General features: G+C 41.2%; 1 protein-coding gene across 1 annotated transcript in view; it reads left to right on the top strand.

Annotated features, from left to right (window-relative positions):
* The window catches only part of ATRX (ATRX chromatin remodeler), a 246,932-nt gene extending 222,794 nt beyond the window's left edge, over positions 1 to 24,138 (top strand). The window contains exons 29-36 of the mRNA XM_069747241.1: positions 788 to 896; positions 997 to 1,174; positions 8,533 to 8,727; positions 16,588 to 16,737; positions 18,451 to 18,585; positions 18,844 to 18,939; positions 19,020 to 19,148; positions 21,064 to 24,138. Coding sequence (XP_069603342.1) covers positions 788 to 896; positions 997 to 1,174; positions 8,533 to 8,727; positions 16,588 to 16,737; positions 18,451 to 18,585; positions 18,844 to 18,939; positions 19,020 to 19,148; positions 21,064 to 21,345 — 1,274 coding nt within the window. The 3' untranslated portion in view covers positions 21,346 to 24,138. The remainder of the gene's footprint in view (positions 1 to 787; positions 897 to 996; positions 1,175 to 8,532; positions 8,728 to 16,587; positions 16,738 to 18,450; positions 18,586 to 18,843; positions 18,940 to 19,019; positions 19,149 to 21,063) is intronic.
* Positions 24,139 to 24,826: the final 688 nt, after the last annotated feature.

The following is a 24,826-nucleotide window of genomic DNA, read 5'->3' as shown; positions in this document are numbered from 1 at the left end:
AAACCCCTGAGTGGGGCCACGTGATCGCTCAGTGCAGGAAACCGGAACCTACGAGATGCTGCCAGCGCGCCGGGATCAATGAGATGCTTCGAGGGCATGCTGTAGAGTGAATAGGATGTCTTCTGGAAGCTGGCGGCTGCGGGTGTCACTGTCCTGCTATAAGAGAAATGAAAAAATTGTTTCCAAAATTGTGCTGATGTAAAGTAGACATATGGGAAATGTTATTTATCAATTATTTTGTCTGATATGACTCTCTGATTTAAGGGCATAAAAATTACAATTTGAAAATTGCAAAATTTTCACCAAAATTCTGTTTTGTTTTTTTTTTGTTGTTTTTTTCACAAATAAACACAAGTCATATCAAGGAAATTTTACCACTATCATTAAGTACAATATGTCACTAAAAAACATTCTTAGAATCACCGGGATCCGTTGAATCGTTCCCAGAGCTATAACCTCTTAAATTGTCAGTGGTCAGAATTGTAAAAATTGGCATGGTCAGGAAGGTGAAAACAGACTTCGGGGTGAAGGGGTTAATTGATGCTTGCCACTTAATGAACTTAGGCGCATCTTACAACTGGCTTGTGCATCCGCCAGAAATGTTACTCCTGCTGGTATCTGTAGGCATAACACACAGCTTACCATGGGCTCAAGTAAAAAAAGGAAAAAATAGTTGTCACCGAATCCTACTGTTAATAAGCAACATTCCAGTGAAATGGTGATATAATTCATAAAAGATTTAAGAACAAGAAAATGTAAACAGTAAAATAAAAAAAATGTTTTATAGGTGAAGGGAAGTGGTTTAGAAACATTGATTACTACCGATTGGATGGCTCAACCAGTGCTCAGACCAGAAAGAAATGGGCGGAGGAGTTTAATGATGTGACCAATGTGAGGTAAGATATTCTTGAAAAAATACCAGCCCCTCATTCCATTGAACTCAGCTGTTTGCTATGTGCGTAATACCATTTTTTTTCCCATGCTTTATTTTACTAGGGGGCGTCTGTTCCTGATTTCTACAAAGGCAGGATCCCTTGGCATAAACCTGGTGGCTGCTAATCGTGTGATCATCTTTGATGCTTCATGGAATCCATCATATGATGTACAGAGTATCTTCAGGGTATATCGATTTGGCCAGACCAAAGCTGTCTTTGTGTACAGGTTTTTGGCACAGGTTTGTTTTTAACTTTACTAACGTTTCCTGTTTTGTTACAACTTATAGTAAACTTGTTATTGCTGAATAAGTACAATTATGTAATATGCCATCCCTCCCATACACAGTAGCACTCTCTCAGCAGAGCACTTTTGTGTTCTCTAGGATAGTCGCTGCCAAACATTTCTGGCGGTGGCTTCTCTCAGGGAGAACAAAACGATCACCAGTTTGAAATCGGACCTGCCAGTTTATCATCTCCCAGCATCCCTGAGAACCCTTTACACATTAGACTGCCTTTACACAAGCTGTATTTTGTGTATAAGATCTGGGATCGTCTAAAAATGCATCTTAAAGTGCACAAGATCACACAATTTTTTTCAGTAGAATAACAGAAACCAAGGACTTCCTAATAACTATAAGAAAGCACAATTTATTTAGAATTCTCTTGCGACTTTTGTGTTACATGTATATATATTTTTCTTAATTGGAAATAATTTTTTTAAAAATCTATATAATTTATTTTAATGTAAATGGGAAATCTTGCAATTTTTTCACTAACCACTGGGGCTTTTTAAGATTCCAAATTTTTTATTGTTTCAGGAAACACTAATACGTAGTTACAGTGGTCATATTTTGACCTAATGTTTTGTATTGAAATGTCTAATCATGTGCCAGTTGTCACTGTGGAGGGAGGGGGGAGCAGGGGAGCTGTGACATCGCCTATTGTGATTGCTGGTTCCTCTATGATCAGCTCTGTATAGAGCTGTTAGCTCAGTGAAAGCATAAAGGCACCTTCACACTAAGCGACGCTGCAGCGATACCGACAACGATGTCGATCGCTGCAGCGTCGCTGTTTGGTCGCTGGAGAGCTGTCACACAGACCGCTCTCCAGCGACCAACGATGCCGAGGTCCCCGGTAACCAGGGTAAACATCGGGTCCCCACCTCTCCCCTGATGAATCTTGGATGAAGAAACGCGTCGGGAGACGCCGCTTCACAATCGCAATCTAACAATCTAACATTCCGACATAAGGGTCTAGTATGATATGTGCGAAGGGAAGAGAACGGCGGGCGATGGCAGTGATTTACAAGCGGTGAGATCCACCCATATATTGGGCTCTTTACACATTGCATTGTTTGCATCGCAGCGTTCATGGCTCTGAAAGACTCACAATCATTAACCCTTTTAAGAAGCCATTATTTAACCCAGCAGGGAGGCTCATATATGGTAATGAGTGATGGCTATCCCGTAATATGTTGGTGACTTATAAAAGAAGGCTTTTTATGTCCAGGAACGTTGGTACACTGCACTGTTGCTTATCCCATTTGTAGTATCCATAGTAAGTTACTTCGAGAGTCCTTTGGATACAAGCCACCCTTTCAGTCCCCCTTAACAATATTAAGCAGCGACAATAGGTGAACTAGATCTGTGTTGTAGTGAGTTTCCTTTTTGATATATTCACCTGATTATATTATTGCTAGCTTATATTGTGTAGGATCCCAATGTATATATCCTTGGTCCACATGGAGAGACTGTAATAGGTTGGGGCTAGTATTTGGCATACTACAGTGCTGTTTGTGTTATCTGTTGTTTGGTTTTTGTTGAGTTTTCCCTCTGTGTAGGTATTAGGGCACTGAGCACTACTATTTTTTTTTTGTTCGTTTTGTCATTGTTTTCTATTGATGTGCCTGATAGGGCCATTTTAATACATACCTATTAAAGGTTAATTTTTATCCATACGCTATATTGGTTATAATTCTATTTGGATAATACACCACGCTCATTATATATATAAACATCGGGTTACTAAGCGCAGGGCTGCGCTTAGTAACCCGATGTTTACCCTGGTTACCATCGTAAAAGTAAAAACAAACACTACATACTTACCTTCAGCTGTCTGTCCCCGGCGCTCTGCTTCCCGCACTGACTGTGAGCACAGCGGCCGGAAAGCAGAGCGGTGACGTCACCGCTCGGCTTTCCGGCTGACCGGCGCTGACACAGGATGCAGGAGGAGTGCAGAGAAGCAGAGCGCTGGGGACAGACAGCGGAAGGTAAGTATGTAGTGTTTGTTTTTTTTACTTTTACGATGGTAAACATCAGGTTACTAAGCGCGGCCCTGCGCTTAGTAACCCGATGTTTACCCTGGTTACCAGTGAAGACATCGCTGAATCGGTGTCACACACCCCGATTCAGCGATGTCTGCAGGGAGTCCAGCGACGAAATAAAGTTCTGGACTTTCTGCTCCGACCAACGACATCACAGCAGGATCCTGATCGCTGCTGCCTGTCAAACTGAACGATATCGCTATCCAGGACGCTGCAACGTCACAGATCGCTATCGTTATCGTTGTGAAGTTGTTTAGTGTGACGGTACCTTAAGAAACAAGCTAAAGTACACAAAAATATTTGTTTTCCCCACTGCGTTTATGTAGTATTAATGACCATCAAACACCACACAATAGCACAGATGATGATACATCATATAATCAGATAATACACCGTATTATTTCACAGATTTTCATATCCACCAATATAGTCACAATTGTGACTTTCTGTGCTGAGATTCCTTCGCTCATGGCGCTTGAGCCCAATAGCAAGCAGAAATGCTAGTTGGAATGATTTGGGGTCTACCCCTTTCTGATTTGGGTGGTCCCCAAAAGGTCAAAATGTCACCAGCTGAGTATCATTAAAAATTGATGAGCATGCTTAAATTAGGTTGGAGGTGGGTTACCTCGCACTGTAATCCTGCCTCTTATAATATGGAGCCTGCTGTGAGCCTTGAAAGGACAGGAAGTACGAGTCTAAAAAAAAAAAAAAAAAGCCATGAGTGGCCATTGTGAAAATTTTCAAGATTATTATTATATATTTTTTTGTAATAACGATTATATTTTTTTTAAAAAATCCAAAAATTTTAAGAAAAATGCAACACAAACACCTAATTTAAAACAATAAATCATTTTCTAATGATGGCTTCACTGACTATACAATTTCTCGACGTGACAGGTGAATATTGCATTTGCTCTGAGAACTAAATTTACAAAAAATGTTTTATTCTATGCAAATTAGATAGCTGTTGGTTAAACAACCATCTTTCCTGATTTCCCATACACATTAAACCTATCATGTAAAAGAAATGCTATCAGCCTGTTGACATGGGGTTAAGCTTCAGAATAAATAGCATTCTGAAGCTGCCTGGGACCAACACTGAGCACCCCACTGCCGGAAGGCAATGAACTTTATTCCTTTTGGCAGCCGTGGGGCTTTCATTTAGGGGTGTAACCACTCAAAGACCAGAGTGACGCTATTTCTGGTAAAGTAAAAATTGTTAATTTGTTTCACTACAGCAACCCCTATCCATATGTCAGTGGGGCAGTCTATAAGAGTAGATGCCCCTCTGTGGCATTGTCTATATTCATGGAAGCTGCATGGAATATTCTGAATCTTTCCGTAGGCTCATCCACCCATCATTATACACTGCTCAAAAAAATAAAGGGAACACTAAAATCCCACATCCGAGATATCACTGAATGAAATATTCCAGTTGTAAATCTTTATTCATTACATAGTGGAATGTGTTGAGAACAATAAAACCTAAAAATTATCAACGTAAATCACAATATCCCACGGAGGTCTGGAGTTGGAATGATGCTCCAAATCAAAGTGGAAAATGAGGTTACAGGCTGATCCAACTTCAGTGGAAATGCCTCAAGATAAGGAAATGATGCTCAGTAGTGTGTGTGGCCTCCACGTGCCTGTTTGACCTCCCTACAATGCCTGTGCATGCTCCTGATGAGGCAGTGGATGGTCTCCTGAAGGAGCTCCTCTCAGACCAGGACTAAAGCATCCGCCAACTCCTGAACAGTCTGTGGTGCAAAGTAACGTTGGTGGATGGTGCGAGACATGATGTCCCAGATGTGTTCAATCGGATTCAGGTCTGGGGAACGGGCGAGCCAGTCCATAGCTTCAATGCCTTCATCTTGCAGGAACTGCTGACACACTCCAGCCACATGAGGTCTGGCATTGTGCTGCATTAAGAGGAACCCAGGCCCATCCGCACCAGCATATGATCTCACAAGGGGTCTGAGGATGTCATTCGGTACCTAATGGCAGTCAGGCTACCTCTGGCGAGCACATGGAGGGCTGTGCGGCCCTCCAAAGAAATGCCACCCCACACCATTACTGACCCACTGCCAAACCGGTCATGCTGAAGGATGTTGCAGGCAGCAGATCGCTCTCCACGGCGTCTCCAGACTCTGTCACATGTGCTCATTGTGAACCTGCTTTCATCTGTGAAAAGCACAGGGCGCCAGTGGCAAATTTGCTAATCCTGGTGTTCTGTGGCAAATGCCAAGCGTCCTGCACATGTTGGGCTGTGAGCACAACCCCCATCTGTGGACATTGGGCACTCAGACCATCCTCATGAAGTCGGTTTCTAACCGTTGTGCAGACACATGTACATTTGTGGTCTGCTGCAGGTCATTTTGCAGGGCTCTGGCAGTGCTCCTCCTGTTCCTCCTTGCACAAAGGCTGAGGTAGCGGTCCTGCTGCTGGGTTGTTGCCTTCCTACGACCCCCTCCACGTCTCCTGGTGTACTGACCTGTCTCCTGGTAGCACCTCCAGACACTACGCTGACAGACACAGCAAACCTTCTTGCCACAGCTGGCAATGATGTGCCATCCTGGATGAGCTGCACTACCTGAGCCACTTGTGTGGGTTGTAGAGTCCGTCTCATGCTACCACTAGTGTGAAAGCACAACCAACATTCAAATGTGACCAAAACATCAGCCAGAAAGCATTGGTATTGGGATGTGGTCTGTGGTCCCTACCTGCAGAACTGCTCCTTTATGGATTGTGCCTTGATAATTGCCAAAAATTTCTATCTGTTGTCTATTCCATTTGCACAACAGCATGTGAAATTGATTGTCAATCGGTATTGCTTCCTAAGTGGACAGTATGATTTCACAGAAGTTTGGTTTACTTGGAGTTATATTCTGTTATGTAAGTGTTACCTTTATTTTTTGAGCAGCGTTTGTTTAGTGCTGGATCTGTGGACATACTTTTTTTTTCTCTCCCACTCCACCACACCTTGTATAATTAGGAGTTACAGTAAAATATAATAAAAAAATAAAATAAAGTCACTCTGTAATATATTGCAACCCTCCATTAGCAGTATACATACGAACAAAAAGGGAAAATGAAATGTGACAGATATACATCTGGTGGACTTCAGGAAGATATTAACAGTGGAATTTGAACTACAACATGCTGTGGGCTTTTTAAAAAGCAATTGTTAAAAAAAAACAGAAATACCGTATATACTCGAGTATAAGCCGAGATTTTCAGCCCATTTTTGGGGGGGCTGAAAGTCCCCCTCTCGGCTTATACTCGAGTCATACCCAGGGGTCAGCAGGGGAGGGGGAGCGGGGGCTGTCTAATTATATTCACCTGCTCCTGGTGCGGTCCCTGCACGTCTTTTTCCCGGCACTGACAGCTTCTTCCTGTAGTGAGCGGTCACATGGTACCGCTCATTACAGTAATGAATATGCCGGCGCCAGGGAACAGACGTGCAGGGACCGCACCAGGAGCAGGTGAGTATAACAGGGAGGGGAGCGCTGCGCGATATTCACGTGCTCCTCGTTCCGGCGCCGCTCCGTCTTCACCGTCTTGTGCAGTGACGCTCAGGTAAGAGGACGCGGTGACGTAGTTAGTGCGCGCCCTCTGGTGAACGTCATTGCAGGAGACTCTGAAGATGGAGCTGCGCCGGAACGAAGTCAAATGAATATTGAAAGTGCCGGGGGCCTGATCGACGGAGAGGTGAGTATGTGATTTTTATTTTTTTTTTTTAAATCGCAGCAACAGCAAATGGGGCAAGTGTCTGTATGGAGCATCTATGGGGCCATAACGTTTGTGCAGCACTATATGGGGCCATAACATTTGTGCAGCACTATATGGGGCCATAACATTTGTGCAACACTATATGGGGCCATAACGTTTGTGCAGCACTGTATGGAGCCATAACGTTTGTGCAGCACTATATGGGGCCATAACGTTTGTGCAGCACTGTATGGGGCCATAACGTTTGTGCAGCACTATATGGGGCCATAACATTTGTGCAACACTATATGGGGCCATAACGTTTGTGCAGCACTGTATGGAGCCATAACGTTTGTGCAGCACTATATGGGGCCATAACGTTTGTGCAGCACTGTATGGGGCCATAACGTTTGTGCAGCACTATATGGGGCCATAACATTTGTGCAGCACTATATGGGGCCATAACATTTGTGCAACACTATATGGGGCCATAACGTTTGTGCAGCACTGTATGGAGCCATAACGTTTGTGCAGCATTATATGGGGCCATAACGTTTGTGCAGCATTATATGGGGCCATAACGTTTGTGCAGCACTGTATGGGGCCATAACGTTTGTGCAGCACTATATGGGGCCATAACATTTGTGCAACACTATATGGGGCCATAACGTTTGTGCAGCACTGTATGGAGCCATAACGTTTGTGCAGCACTATATGGGGCCATAACGTTTGTGCAGCACTGTATGGGGCCATAACGTTTGTGCAGCACTGTATGTGGCCATAACGTTTGTGCAGCACTGTATGTGGCCATAATGTTTGTGCAGCACTATATGGGGCCATAACGTTTGTGCAGCACTGTATGGGGCCATAACGTTTGTGCAGCACTATATGGGGCCATAACATTTGTGCAACACTGTATGGGGCCATAACGTTTGTGCAGCACTATATGGGGCAAATATCTTTATGGAGCATCTTATGGGGCCATAATCTACATTTGTGCAGCATTATATTGGGCAAATGTGTCTATGGAGCATCTGATGGGGCCATTATTAACCTTTATGCAGGATTATATGGGGCATATTTTAATATGGAGCATCTTATGGGGCCATCATAAACTTTATGGAGCATTATATGGGGCTCCTGATTCAATATGGATATCCAAAAACACTTAACCTACTGATGTCTCAATTAATTTTACTTTTATTGGTATCTATTTTTACTTTTGACATTTACTGGTAGTTGCGGCATTTCCCACCCTAGGCTTATACTCGAGTCATTAAGTTTTCCCAGTTTTTTGTGGCAAAATTAGGGGTCTCGACTTATACTCGAGTATATACGGTACTCCCTTTCCTCTGCATGAGTAGCCTGTATAAAAAATGCGTGTAACGTTAACAGTGGAGTATCTGAAAAGGTTCTAGTTGTCATTTTCGCTAGAGCATAGAATATTGATAGACAAGTTACATAACGTGTATGCCTTGTGTTACCTAAACGGTTAGTAGACATTCAACGGTTTAATGTGAATATTCGATCTGATTCTTAAAGCAAAATTATTTGTTGGATTTTCAGGGTACCATGGAAGAAAAAATCTATGATCGACAGGTCACCAAACAGTCACTCTCCTTCAGAGTAATCGACCAGCAGCAGATAGAACGTCACTTTACTATGAATGAGCTCACAGAGCTTTACGCATTTGAGCCAGATCTCATAGATGACCCCAACTCAGAAAAGAAGAAGAAGAGAGAGATTCCAAAGCTGCCAAGGGTGAGAGGATCAATCCTTATTGTTTGGAGGCCATACTATAGTCATAATATTGTAGTAGAGGCGAATCATTATCCAGTGCGCATTTACAGTCAGTGACCTGAAGAAGATTTAGCTTTAGGCTGTGTTTTTGTATGCATGTTTGTGGTGTATGGACATTATCCTTGTTTCTTAGACTGCGGTTCTGTACACTAGTCTTTATAAACAGTGTGCCGCAGTACAATATGCCAAAATCATTGAGGCATGCAGCTGAGTGCCAACGCAAAGGGAGTATATTTCTGTGATTTATTACGCTTTTTTATGCCATAAGTTACAATGATTTTGCTGGACACTGTCATCCATGCCCCCTCCCTCCGACGCTCCTCCCTTTTTCCAAAAAATAGCCAAGCGTTGGCCAGGCAGGACTTGCATAAAATACCAAGTCGCAACACTTTTATGCAACTACAAGCTGTGGTGACATTTCAAGCAGTTTTATGCAATAGTTTTGTGAGCCTTCATTTCAATCTGAAAGGGAAACTCTCAGTGCAATTCTATATAAAATATTGAGTATGCTTCTACATTTTGGTTCTCCTTTTGAGCTTATGCTGCAGTCTTTTCTATTTACCCTCAGAGTAACATTTTTCTGGTTCCTTTGTGGAATTATCTGTGCTTTGTAGACATGTAACTTAATCTGCTCTTCTTTGTTTGTGGCCATACTCAATAAACAAATGCAAAACCAAAGAAATGAGCCAGAATATATGTTGGTTGTAGGTATACAAACCAAAGATACCAAATGTTAGAACAGGACCTGGATCATGTTTGGCCTGCTTGGCTATTTTCATGTATCCCTCAGACTTGTATAGAATATTGTCCTCTCTTATGTAGGTATAGTGTAGATTGGTGGTAATGATCTGAATACAGGGTTGGAGTACTTCATATCTGAGGATCACTCTGATGGCTGCATGGCCCCATGTGAGTTGAGCCAACGTTTTGTCATTTTTAGTTTGACATTTTTAACGTTTCTGATCTTTTACCATAATGTAAAAGTCTTACTATTACAGTCCTACTATTTTTACATCACAAGTCTGGAAACTGATCACAATCTCTACTATAAATGGTGTAATGTTTTGCTGAGCACAGTCTTGTGTACATTGGCATGGCTGGGCTGTCCACATAAAAGAAATGATGTCATTTGACTTGTTGGCGCTTTACCAGAGTACAGGGATGGGCAGTGATGTTGTGACCTCTGCAGCTCCTTCACCCCTGATTCAGAGGAGAAGATATCGCAGAGAGTCTTGGCATCGTTTTGGCGAGTTTTATTAGAACAGCATGAGCAGGTCTCCTCCAGACGTGACTTTTAGGGACTTATGCATTAAAATAAATACCAAGTGCTTTTATGTGTGTCCAGCCAAAAAAGGGATCTTAAAACCTGCAGAAAAACAGCCTACTGCAGGAGTAGCGCGGGCTACTAGACGTCTGCTGAGCATATTCCAAGAGTAATTCTTTCCTTTTCACTTCAGAAGTTCTTTGAAAGGTAACCCGCTACCCTGCGCTATTACCCTCCTCCCCTTCCTTCAAGCACACACTTATCCAACATAGATCTTTCCCACAGACAAAGAATGCCAGAGAACCTAGTGTGAACTGAAGCTTGACTTGCATATTAGATGACTTGCACAGAGGCATAATGGCCGTAACCTCAGAATAGAAACACGTCCCTTTTCACAGAGAGATTGATGTGATGCCTTGCCTTGGAGATCAGATTTAGGCTGGCAGGATAAGGTTTAGGGAGGTAAACAATAGGTTATTTTAACCTCTTAGCTGGTAATGCTGCTGAACTCTTCCTCCGGTTCCTGATATATGAATGAATCCGTTTGGGCACAGACCACCAACAATGACCTTGTAGCTATTGACATTTTGATGTTGCTACATTAAATTTGTATTGGGAACTTCACTGTTTGAGTAGACCCTCTACATTCCTCAGCATGGACTTTCATCATTGGGGTCACCTGCCCCAAATCATTGTTCATGTCTATTTAATGCATGGTTATCTCTTCATGAGATCTGATTTGTGTACAATGTTCCTTTGTAACTGCATTACATGCACATAGTATCATGTGGGGTGTTTTTTGCATTTAGTGTACCTTCAAGTACTGTACCACCCACGGTAACTGGCCTTTCTAGCTTACCTTCCTTGGAGTAAACATTGTTCCTTTTTCTTGAACGCGTGTACAGTATAGGAGGAGCATGGCGCGGTCTATGTGATCCAGGTCTTTGGAGTCGGTAGCCAAACCTCCAATTCAGACTCTTCCATTTCCCTGGCTCCCGACTCTGACCCCACAGCGCTGGTCACTACTGAGTTTGAGCATGTTCATAAAGTGCAGCACAGATTCATCTTAACTAAAAGCCCAGATCCTAAGATCAGGAACAGAACAGGCATTTATAGGACATTTCATAACTTTCCCAAACTCTAATGAAAGAATTTACAGCACATCCTGCGCTGAACTACTGTACCCAATTTATTATATATTTTAGGAGTCAGTCCATTTTATACCGACTCCACCAAAATGGACACACTCCGTCTCCACAGCCCTGCTGTGAGCATCTAGGATTTGACACAGGAACTAGCAGTACTCCCAAGTTTTGCGAAGAACCAGAATATATCGTGTAACTAAGCTTTGAAATTTTTTTTTTTGTACCTATTGAAATTTTTGCTACGTGATGAAAGGTATAATTTTCCCTTACATGCAAGTTTCGTTGTGACAAGTGTGTTACATATTCAAGCTTTCATCTTATAATTTCTCTGCTATGTGTTACTCTCATCCTCTGCTTTGATACTTTGTTTTCTTTTATTTCATGTTTTGCACCTGGACTTTGTTTTTTATATACTTTTGAACAGTTGGAGCAAATGTGGTATAGCCTGGGACACATTGAAATTGCTGCTCAGTTTTGTAGTGACTGGCAATTATTTGCCTGAGGTTATCCATTTTCTAGCTATCATATCGCTTAAAAGAACGTACTGTTCCTGATGTCTCATACTAGTGTAAATATCCTAACAATTATAATTACAGCTTACCGTGACTGATACCCCAAAGAGACCACATTCAAGTTAAATGGTTATGATCACTGAAAAGGAAAAGAATCATGACTTCAGATTAATGCATTTCGCCTTCATATTAATTGATATTTTTATTGACTCTATCATACGCCCCATAGCAATGGCTGCTTAATGCTGCATTCTAGATACCTTCCTATTTTTAATTGCTTTTCCTATGTCTGATAAACGTGATGAATCTGTCACACGTCTGGGAATTGCAGTGGTGACGCTTTGTCATTTTGTTATATGAAGATGGCAGACATTTAGTAATGAGAGAGTTTATCAATACTTTTTGACTACCAGTTTCTATATCAAAGCATACCTCCAGCCAACAAAGAAAACTTCCCTATACTCTGTGTTCATGAATCTTGATTTGTTGGAAGGCAGCTTCATACAGACTCTCCCTTCCTTCTAATGACAACAGTGTGTGGAAGGCCCTGGGAGGGCTGTAGAGTCTTCTCCTGTTAGTGGCTGCAGATCACATCCCTGAGTAGCTTCACTCAGTTAGGAAATAACAGATTTGGGAGATATACTAGTGATTATACATGGAAGTCTGTTTTAATGGATCCTATTGTATGTCTACTCTTTATGGAAACCAAAATATAGTCAGTGTATGTATAGCAGCAGGACAATGCTAATGTTTTATTTTGTGACTCTGTAACTTAACCCCTTAATGACAGCCAATACGTCTTTTAACTGACCTGAGATATAAGAGAATAGCCTCCCCATACAGGTGATAATCCAGCAGCTGTCGGCTGTACACTATAGCTGACAACTTGCTGCATTAGCCACGATCAGTGTTTGCACCATCCAAATCTGTTTAACCCCTTAGATGCTGCTGTCAATAGTGACTACATCAATATATATGGTTACCAGCGTGTGGGGGCTCCCTTTTTATCCCAATTGGTGCCCTTAGATAATGATTTTGTGGTCCTGATGTTTGCCATGGCAATTCATGACCAAATAGTGGCCTTAAGGTACCGTCACATTAAGCGACGCTGCAGCGATCTAGACAACGATGCCAATCGCTGCAGCGTCGCTGGAGAGCTGTCACACAGACAGCTCTCCAGCGACCAACGATGCCGAAGTCCCCGGGTAACCAGGGTAAACATCGGGTTACTAAGCGTGCGGCCGCGCTTAGTTACCCGATGTTTACCCTGGTTACCATTGTAAAAGTAAAAAAAAAAAAACTACATACTTACATTCCTGTCGCGTCCCCCAGCGTCAGCTTCCCTGCACTGTGTAAGCGCTCTGGCCGGAAAGAGCGGTGACGTCACCGCTGTGTTTTGCTTTACGGCCGGCGCTGACACTGGGGGATGCAGGGAAGCTGACGCTGAGGAACGTTACAGGAATGTAAGTATGTAGTTTTTTTTTTTTTTTTTTACTTTTACAATGGTAACCAGGGTAAACATCGGGTTACTAAGCGCGACCCTGCGCTTAGTAACCCGATGTTTACCCTGGTTACCAGTGAAGACATCGCTGAATCGGCATCACACACGCCGATTCAGCGATGTCAGCGGGTGATCCAGCGACGAAATAAAGTCCTGGACTTTCCCCAGTGACCAACGATCTCCCAGCAGGGGCCTGATCGTTGGTCGCTGTCACGCATAACGACTTCGTTAACGATATCGTTGCTACGTCACAAGAAGCAACGATATCGTTATGTGTGACGGTACCTTTAGAGTCTGCCGGCTGTTGTAATCTGTTCAGAAGTTAGAGGCATTTAGGTGGTAAAAATACACATTTTCATTTCTGGCAAGCCACTTTGCATTAATTCCTGAAAAGCACCTGAAGGGTTAATAAACTACCTGAGAACAGTTTTCAATATGTCAGGGGGTGCGGTTTCTAAAATGGTATCACTTTTGGGGGTTTCCCAATATATGGGACCCCTAAAGTCACTTCAAACATGGATAAGTTCGTAAAAAATACATTTTGTAAATTTCCTTGAAAAAATGAAAAATTACTGCTACATTTTTAAACCCCCTAAAATGCTAACAAAATAAAAGAACATTTTATAAATGGTGCTGATGTAAAGCCGATATGTGGGAAATGTTATTTATTAATGTTTTGCTGTGGTATGACTATCTGGATTAAAGGGATAATCATTCAAAGTTTGAAAATTGCTAATTTTGTAACATTTTTCTCAAATTTCTGATATTTTTTTATAAATAAACACAAAACATATCAACCTAAATTTACCATTATCATAAAGTATAATGTGTCACGAAAAAACAATCTGAAAATCACTGGGATTTGTTGAAGCGTTCCAGAGTTATTACCACATAAAGTGACACTGGTCAGATTTCAAAAATTTGGCTCCGTCACTAAGGGGTTAAGGCCCCCATATACATTAAACGGCTGTCGGCCCATGGCTCCTGCATTCTCTGTGAGACGGCCACTGACTGATATCTCTGCCGGCAGCTTATCTATGGAAAAACAAAGCGCTCGGCAATCCGAAATCGCACATGCCCAATCTACATTTCCTACGACATTCAGCGGCTGGCGCCCCCATACGCACTAGACTGGTGGGTGCCTCAGATCTCAGTCTAATTTGTGTAGGGGGCTTTAGCCTATGAGCAACCAAGTGTGTATGGACAATTGCCTGCCTGCTACTATAGAGAAGTTGTAGGTGATAATTAATTTGGGTCACCATGACTGATGAGGCTTCCCACCAAGTACAGTATGTTTTGGACTAGAAGACACACTTTTTCCCCAAAATATTTGGGGGAAATGGGGGGTGCGTCTTATAGTCTGAATGCAGGCTTGCCGGGGTGGTGGAGGAGCAGGGTCCCTCCTCAGGAAGCAGAAGTGTGGCAATGCTGCTGGACTGGTGTCAGCGGTGAGCAGAGTGGAGTGCATCATTGGTTTCCCGGCGGCCATTTTCCTGAGGCTATTGGCTTCAGGGAAATGGCCACCGGGAAATCTATGATGCTCACTGCAGTCACCGCGCCCGCAGCACCGCCACACTTTTGCTGCCGGCTTCCTGAGGAAAGGACCCTGCTCTGCCTCACTGCCGACATATGGCCCGCAGCATCGCAACGCTAGGATACCCCCTCCTCCCACCCAGGACCCGCGCATTGCCCCACTTCTGCTGCTGCCAGCTTCCTGAGGAAAGGACCATGCCTCCAGTGAACCCGCTCCACCACCGCTGGCCTCCAGGAAAGATGTCTTAAATTCAGACTAGAAGACAGACAACCATCTTATAAAAAAAAAATTTCTTCCTATTTTCCACCCCAAAATTTAGGGTGCATCTTATGTTCCAAAAAATACAGTAATCTGTAGAAGCGCTGGACGTAGAAGAGCTAATGATATTTTACCATCTGTGTATCAGCCATGGAGATGGCTGCCAGTTCCAGGAACATCACATACATAAATATTTTTTTGTGTCCCTTTTAAATGATCACGGTAAATGAGTAATATGATCAACAATTGGATAGTGGCTTAAACATTGGTCTCTGAAGTACAGTTATTGCCATTAAGTGAACAAAGGGGTTAAAAGAGAGCGTGCCAAGTCTGGCTTTCTTCTCTAGTGCTGGCAGATTATATATGACAGGTTTTATAATTGTAAATTGGCAGCTTATCACCAATCCAAGAAATGTAATAAAAATGCAGCTTTGAAATATTAGCTTTATATATTTTTTTTCCCTAAAGGTTGTTCCCGCCAAGACGCTGTTGTGTAATTCAGATCTGAGAAGCTGATAGCATTACCCCAGTTTATAATTTGGGTTTATACTTACTAAGCAGCATGAGATTGTTTTCCCGAGCTTTCTGGACAGGAAGCCAAAGCAGCTGTGATCTTCCCACTGCATCGGCTTCAGCAACAGAACATATCTCCTAAATGTACACCAAGCAGAATGTACACACATTTTACATCTTTTTTTTTCCTTCACATATATGAGTGTAATATTAGGTCTTTTTACCTGATGTGAACCATGGTTTAAACTTTATAGTCTGGGATTTTGCAATCTGAACTGTATGAGTAAGCATTAAGTGTAAAGAATTGGTTTGTGGCATCCACCATAAGGTGAGCAATAGGATGTTTGGTTCTAGTCCAGCAGAATGTTACAGTGGCCGCAATGTACTGACAGTTAGTTGGCAACATCCAGGTCTATTGTAATAAGCTTGTCCTGCGTGATACATGTATTGTTCTGGGCTGGGACAGTGGATATCATACAACTCCAGAAGTAGTTATAAAGTATTTTGCCATTTTATATTGCCAAGTGTTTGTCTCGGATGTTTTTATGGGTGGTCCAAAAAAGCACTGAAACATCTACTTTTTGTTGGAAGACAGCAAAACTATATTAGTACAGACATGGACCTCAGAAGTAAGAGCGATTCTTAATGCATGACTACAGGAAAGTAATCTACATTCCTTCCATGAAGTTTCCATACAAGTCCTGCCAGTTGCTGACCATTTGTTTTTACCTTAGTCGGAAGGAATATATAGAAAAGCACATACTAGATAGGCCGAGCCATATATCCGCTTAGAGAACAAAGAAAAAAAGGTGCAGAAACGATCAGACTTCCATCTTTTTGCATAGTTTTCTGCAGCATTCAATGTTAGTGTTTAACATAATTCATCTTTAAGAACAGCCAGCTGTTTTGACATTATACAGCTGATAGGATTGTATATGTAATGGGCACTTTTTTTTATTTATGATGATGGAACTGGGTATCTAGCCAGGTCTAACAGGTATATACTGTATATACCTTTCACTTGCTCCCTACTGCTGATGTTACCCATTATTGTCATTAGACACAAGTTTACACATCATGTCTCTCTTCCTCAGGATACAGTTCTTGCAGAGTTGCTACAGATCCGTAAGGAACAGATTGTGACTTACCATGAGCATGATTCTCTGCTGGATCATAAAGAGGAAGAAGCTCTGACCGAGGAGGAAAGAAAGGCAGCATGGGATGAGTATGAAGCTGAGAAGAAGGCAAGTCCAGATGCTGAGAATAATTGGTAGAGGACCACAAGTCTCATAATTGAATACAAACTTCTATAAACAGAAGTATTTCGACACATCTCTTCAAAGGGGTTTTTGGGGAATAAAAAAAAAAAATAACATTGTAAAAAAAAAATTCCTAAATTTAGTCAGAAAATCTCAAGTATTTTGGCTAGGAAGTAGTGATGAGTGAATATACTCGTTACTCGAGATTTCTCGAGCACGCTCGGGGCCCTCCGAGTATTTTTTTATTGCTCGGAGATTTAGTTTTTCTTGCCGCAGCTGAATAATTTACATCTGTTAGCCAGCATAAGTACATGTGGGGATTCCCTAGCAACCAGGCAACCAGGAAATTTCGAGTAACGAGTCTATTCGCTCATCACTACTAGGAAGTTAATCACTATAGAATTAAAATGATCACCACTTTATTACACTGACATTAACCTGTCCTGGAATGTTTAGACAGCAGAAAGAGCAGCCTCTTATTTCAGCATCTCTGATACTTCCTGTATTAGATCAGATACGCAGGGTGGACAGCAGTGTGAGCAGCCTTTTCTTACCTCAGCACCTCTGATACCTCCCGTATTAGATCAAAAAACCAGGGTGGACATCAGTGAGCAGCCTTTTCATACCTCTGCACTCCTGGTCTCTCCAGTATTAGACCAGAAAGACATGGTGGTCAGCAGTGTGAGCTGTCTCTTCTCACCTCAGCACCTCTGATATCTCCCATATTAGATCAGATAGATGAGGTTAATAGCAGTGTGAGCAGCTGCCTCGTATCTCAGCTCTCCCTAGTATGTCCAGTATTAAATCAGATGGACAAAAGTGTGAGCATTTGCTTCTTACCTCAGCACTCCTGGTATCTCCATTATTACATCAGGTGGTCAGTACTGTGAGCAGCCGCTTTTTATCCCAGCATTCCTGGTATCTCCATCATTAAAGGAGGTAGACTGCAGTGTGAGCAGCCTCTTCTTACCTCTTCAGCTCCAGAATTGTTAGAAGCATATAGTGTATATCTCACAGTTTGATCACACTTCCTTATTCTGAAGTTGTGAGTTTTGGATGCCGTTGCATGTGTTACTTTTTGGAACGCTGTAGTTCTAGTTAAATTTCGAGTCATTGCTTTCAGCAGTCTTTATTTTGCACACACTGGTCCACAGTTATTGATCGTACCATACCTTGCAACCCCAAAAAATTAAATGGTCTAGTTGGTGACCATTTCACGTAATTCATGAAAGGGCCAACGTCTCTGATGCATTTATGATCAATTTTTATGTGCGTTGAGCAGTTGTTCATTAATTTTTTTTATTTTGTGGAGTGAGAAGACAAATGACAGATTTTGTGTTAATTTTAAATCCAACTGCAATTTTATTCCAATTTGGTGTGAGCTGAATAATAAATGTTGGCCACCTGCTGTTGGCATGTGAGAGCGGACTAAAGTGCATGTACTGTATCATGTATGCTTTAGCTAAAGGGCTTCTCCACTACATAAACAGCTTCCCCAATGTAAAATAAAAATGCCCTACATTCACCTCCCGTACATTTTCTTACACATAGGCCACCAATATTCTTTTTCCAGAAAAACTATTTGACTAAAATCTTTTAGCATGATTTAAAATTCATATGCAAAATAAGATTTTATAGTTACAACCATTGTGCTGTCACTTTTGCTCTAATGTTTTTTTTTGTTTTTTTTCCTTTAAGGGTTTGACCAATCGTTTGAACATAGCAGCTGCAACTGGGGTCAATTACTCTCAAATCAATTTCAACGCAGCTCAGTCGCCTTACATGCCCTTAAACTTAGGAGCGTTGTCTTCACTGACTAACCCTCAACTGGAGGTGAGTAATGTCATCTGACTGCTCCGATGCATTCAGAGCCATAGGATGAAATGTACCTTGAAGCCTTGTGCTGGCTGGGAGCACGTACTGCTATGAGCTCCTCATTTGTTTACGTATAGTAACTTCTCATCCTAAGCTTCTCCTCTCTATGAAATCATTACACGATATAGCTAAGTGGTTACATCTTGCTTGATACATCTAATTCAACACTACCAACAAAGCAATGTTCTTGTCATTTACCTCTTCTCTTTGCTCAAGGATCTTATTAACCAAGGCCGAGAGAAAGTGGTCGAGGCTACAAATAGCATAGCATCTGCGAGGATTCAGCCTTTGGATGATATTATTGCTACAGCGGTAAGTGATTTTGATTGTGGCCTTTACTTCATAAATATTCTGAACCCTTCTTACAATCTTGTATTTATTTTTGCTCCTAGTGGAAGGAAAATCCAAACTTGTCGGAATCCCAGGTCCAGTCTTTGGCTCTAAGCAGACAGTCAACCCAAGAGCTGGAAATTAAAAGACGGGAAGCTATATACAATGATGTTTTGGCCAAGCAGCAAATGGTGAGTATTTCAACTGTATCTCGTTCAGAAAGTATGACAATTGTGAGCACGTGTAATGCAGGGTATAAAACTAGTATAGTATACAGTAATTTCTGGCCCCCTTGGTATTTGAAGGGTTACATTTCACAGATACTTGTTATGTGAGCTTTTGACACCTTACCAGAAAAATACAACTTTATCCTTCCTGCGGAATCCCTTTGAATCTTTCATGCAAGTGTTTCCTGGCCTTATTTCCAGTGACCGGCTTCACACAATTAAAAAATCCTTCCAGTTACTAGGTTCCAAGTTATTTGGGGAACACATTGCTCCGGAATGTTCTGGCCTCTACAAGGTGCTGGACACCTCCACGGCATTCCTGCTCCAAATTGAGCTCTACCATTAATATTTTTTGGCCTTTGGTTGGATTTTTTAACTTGCGCATGTTATACTGCCCCTTTTCCAGTCACAATGACTTTTAATGTCCTCACTGTGACGAGTGTGAGCTTGGTTTTTCCCAGCCTGCATGTGTCTTGTTCTACATGAGCAAGTGAGAACAGCGTGGCCCTGCAACTGAGTGTTAGTATGTGTAGGAAATGCCCTCTGGATGCCAACCTGTTAGCGATGGTGAGAAGTTTAAGGCTCTTGCATCTGGTGGGGGTGTTCCTTACTAATTGATTTTATAGTGGAAAGCTTTTTCTCCTGGATACGTAAGAATGGAAAACCATGTTATTCCATTCAGGGAAATGTATCTGTAGACCAGATTCTTCCTGAGTTGCACCAAATTAATGTAACAAAATGTATTTATTTCAACATTTATACCACCTTTTTCAGTAAGTGTTAAGGACAGTGGGCTGACAACTAACAAGCCATATCCAACTGTAAAATTTGTTGTCCGTGCATATTGCTGTAGATGTGACTAATGGTGATACAATGTCCCCTTGATATAATTCCTTTTCGCCATTAATGAAGTGGCAATATCCTATACAGAATCCCTGTCAACCAATGTCTACAAGACAGGCTTGTGGAATCTATAAAAGAAAGGGCGTAACCCAGAGAAGTTTCTTTTAGTGTGCCCATTAGAGATCATTAATGAAGTTGTCCACTACTTGGACAATCCCTTCTCATTCCATGTTTAACTCCCAGTAAAATAACACCTATACTCACCTCTGGTGTCAGCACTCTCTCTCCCGGAGTTTGTGACACATTACGTCATGGGAGCCCTGCGGCCAATCAGTGGCTGCTAAAGTCACTACCCTGCATCAGACAAATCACATATATCCGGAGGAAGTGAGAGAACAGCAGTGCTTGCTTCCTCTACATGTATGTGATTTGTCCAAAGACGGGGAGAGTGAAGCTGCTCATTGGCAGCAGGGCTCTCGTGACATAAGTGTCATACAAACCCCAGGAGAGACCATGCTAACATTGGTGGGATTATAAGTGTTATTTTATTGGGGGCATACATGCTGGTTGAGAAGGGGTTTGTTCAAGTAGTTGATTGCCCCCTGTCATTGACCAGTTAAGCCTGTTTGCAGAAAAAAACATAAAAAGGTGCCGCTTTGTACCACTTTAGCACTCTTTGTAATATTTCATGGTAAAATTAAACCTGTGAGCAATAAACGTGCTTAGATAAAATGTTTGACATGTCTGTGTCGGCTATCTGTATGAAAGTGGCAGCAGAAAAGAGAGCGCACAGTCATGTAGCAGATTAGCGAGGTATAGACATTAGTTGGAAATCTGCCATCAGATGTTGCCTGCAATTTTGTTAGTTCTATTATATCACATGGGTTCCAATCATTAGTTTCAGGTTTATCAAGATTGGTAGCGGTCTCGGCTGCTAGCAGACTACTTGAGTTTATGAATGTCAGATATGGGAAAGTACCCTACAAGGAACACAAAGCCAGCCATCTTAAGGGTTCATTGTTGTTTCTTCCGACAGCTAATTAGCTGCGTCCAGCGAATACTGATGGGCCGAAGATTACAGCAGCAGTATAACCAGCAACAGCAACATCAGCAAAATCAGCTCGCCTTCCAGCAGCAGGCGGTATTGAACCGTATGATGATGCAGCAGAAACAGTCAAACCTTCTGATGAACGCACCTAACTATTCACCTATAGACCTGCGAGGAATGTATCAAACCGGTATGCAGAACCTCCAAATGCAGAGAGCACCAACTCCCAACAGAAGCAAAAATCCTGGACCTTCGCAATCAAAAAAGTGATGATATTGCACTAAGACCTCTACTGGATTGTTTCAATATGAGACCTTTTTTATTTTCCTCATTTTGTCTAGGTATCTAAGGCTTGGCATACTGTAGAAAACACCACACATAAAAGCGTTAGGTGTGTTCCCCTTCTGAATGCTGAAAATGTACCGATAATAAGCTTTGCAGGTGATTGGTTCTCTGTTTTTGTTGAAGAAAAGCCCACAGGGGACATCATTTTTCTTTTTTTTTTTTTTTTTTTTTACTAAGCTTGTGCAGAAGAGACCTGTTTTCAGTGAAAACATGCCTTCTGTATCCAGACCAGTTGCACAGCTTTGGCGACAGTCACTCCAAAGCAGACCTCCTAGCAAGACATAATTTTCTTTACTAGCCAGTGTATGCAACTCCGCGGTACTTTAGACATTTCTATGGTATTGTGGAACGCGGCATATGTAGTAATTTTCTAAATAAATAAATTACTGGTTTTAGACCCAAGAGGGACATCCTATCAGAACCACTGTTATTGCTGAACTACATATTCAATGATAATCAGCCACATCGTGCAAGCTGTACCTCAGCAATGTAGCGGGAATAGCCATCAGATACCCGTAACTGATCCGATGGGGGTAATAGTTTTTCTGACTAGAGATTTCAAGGCTTGAAAAGACTTGTTGCCTAATGGCAAAAACATCTAGACACTTTGTTCATGTTAAGGCTCCTGTTGTCCGTCATGCATTGCTATACGTTTTTATGGTTGTATCAGCATCCCGGTGCCTTTGTAAATATAGTTTATTTTTTCTCTCCTTTTTTTTCCCCCCTAGTGCTATACTAAATAATAGGTGTTTACATTAAACATGTTTGTTCTTTTTCTGCCCTTGTACTGCGCCACAAAGTGTTAGAATTATCTAATATTTTCACAGTCTGTTGAATTTGCACAGCGACTAGTCCTTGTATTTTTAGCACTTTTTAAGGTGCAAATCTTCATTTCAGCCTATGATCCTTAAGACCTAAACCACCTCCTAAATAAAACCCTAAATTGTGGCTAAGGATTAGCCCTACCATTGTATAGACATTTAAATAGCACCGATTGGAAATATGAATATATATTGATTTCCTACTAAAAATCTTTTTCCTTTGAATATGTGGGTGAGTGAAGACATAATTCCGGACCCTGGATCATGCTCCTTTTCTTGCCATTATTGCAATTTTCACAGTGCATTCAGGAGCCACCTTACCTACCATCCTGTGGCTTCATCCTGTACAGCTTGGAGGAAGTAAGCCATTGTTCTAAAAAGACCAGGCATATGCAGTCTATACTGAAGTCACAGATGAAGAATGATTTTACTGCTTATGTCACGGAATGGCATTGATTCCTGTTTATTGATGGAGAAGCGCTTTCTTTTCACCATGCCAATGACTATACAATTTGGCACCAAGCCTTTCCTGCTGTTAAATTGCAGGCCACTGTATGCAAATTGAATTTTTTTTTTTATTATTTTCTTCCTAGTTTTGTATTAGAGTTTTAATTCAGTCCTTCCCAAATTTTGTGGGATCTCTGCACATTTCTCCATTAGTTCCATGGCCAGTCATTGAAAATGGACCCTCCAAGCCATGGCTGTACTGGAACAAGTGACACCATTTACACTTTTGTCTAGCACTTGCTGTTAAAAGTGAAGACCGCATTTTTTTTTTTTAACTGACCAGCATACAATAGACTCAGAAATCACACTTCATAGACATTTGGATTGAAATTGAGCTATCACGTAGGCTTCTAGTCACTATGTAGGGGAGCAGCAAAATTGTAGCCACTATGATTACAAAAAAAAAACCAAGACAATTTTACAACACTTTCTACATTTTTGTTATTTAAATATTTCATTAGTTTTGCATACAAGTAGTGAAAAAGTCAAAGCGGAATTAAGTTAAAGATATGTCAAATGAGTAAAATGTTCAGATGTTTAAGAAAAATGTACATGCTTTCTAACTGCTTTAAATGTCTTGTAATAAGATTTTTTTGTTTGTACCTAAATGTAAAAAAAAGAAATTGCATTTGTTGCTCATTATTAAAGCAAAAAAGCATATTTGCCTATTGAAGTAACGGCTTTTTACTTTAAAGTTCACAATTACGTCTTGGTAGATCAGAAGCGTTCCTGGAGTTAGAGCAAGCCTTGTGAAGAGGACGTGCATCGCGGACCACCCACACCAGTTTCAGTAGACATTTTAGTTGCATATACTGTCTGTACTTAGTAGAGCATCAAGCTTTAACCAATATTCAGAGACTTATCTAAACCTTAGAAAGACACAGAAGGCTCATTTTTTATGTTCTTGGTGTTTTAACTAGCTGCATTACCTTTAAGCACAGTTAAAACAGAGTTACTTGTATTACAGTTTTGCCTGCTAAACTCTCCACATTTTGATGCTGTTACTTTGGATGTAAAGCGTTGGTATTTGTGATCTTGTACATGTATGTCTCAGTTGTATAGTAGATTCAGTCCATCTGATCAGCTTTGGCTGCTGAAATCATACAGCTGTTGAAATAGCGTTTCTTTATTTCCCTGCTATTTGATTTCGATATTAAGTACTGTAGAAGTACTACAGAAGTTAATAATTCCAACAGCGCAGTTTTTTTTTTCTGTTTTTTTTTCCTGTTTGTAAAATACTGAAGGACTGAAATTGTGTTTTTAATGAGCGAGCATTTAAAATGAAAATATCCTATGTGTTTTCACCATTGAAAGTGCTGTTTAGTAGTTGAAACTTTAAAAAGAATATATTTAATATCTCATTTAATAAAGTGACCAAAAGAGTTTCCAGGCTTTGACTGTTGTATTGGATTTTTTACACATTTGAAAAAGGATATTCAGAAGTTAGTTCAAATGTGGCAACTAGATTATTACAAAGGATGGAGGCCTTTCGTATGATGAATGGTTGGAAAAGTTGGGCTTGTTTAGATTAGAAAAAAATGTCTTGGAGCAGGTCTTATTTATATGTATAAATATATGTGTGGTCAGTACAAAGGACTGGCACATGACTTATTCCTTCCAAAGACCATACTAAGGACCAGGGCGCATTCATTACGGGTGGAAGAAAGGCGATTCCGGCAGCTAAATAGGAAAGGCTTCTTTACAGTTAGAGCAGTCAGACTGTTTAATGCCAACCACAAGAGGTAGTAATGGGAGACACTATAACAGCTTTAAAAAAGAAGGCTATATGATTTCCTCACTACACATAACATTGTGAAACACAAAAAAGGCACAGTAAAACAAAAAATACTCTGTTGCAAAAAATATCAGTAAACAGCAAGTGCTAGGTAAAAAGATGGAAAAACAAAGGGTATTTGGTTAATGTTTTTTGCAAAAAATGTATATTAAGGCGCTCTACGAAACATCAAGGTATACCTGTATTAGAGCAGTTCTAACTACACTGTGTGCAGAATTATTAGGCAAGTTGTATTTTAGAGGATTATTTTTATTATTGATCAACAGCTATGTTCTCAATCAAC

This window comes from Ranitomeya imitator, chromosome 2 (genome assembly GCF_032444005.1).
Source record: "Ranitomeya imitator isolate aRanImi1 chromosome 2, aRanImi1.pri, whole genome shotgun sequence".
NCBI classification, from domain to species: domain Eukaryota; kingdom Metazoa; phylum Chordata; class Amphibia; order Anura; family Dendrobatidae; genus Ranitomeya; species Ranitomeya imitator.
This window is presented reverse-complemented; position numbering and strand designations above follow the sequence as displayed.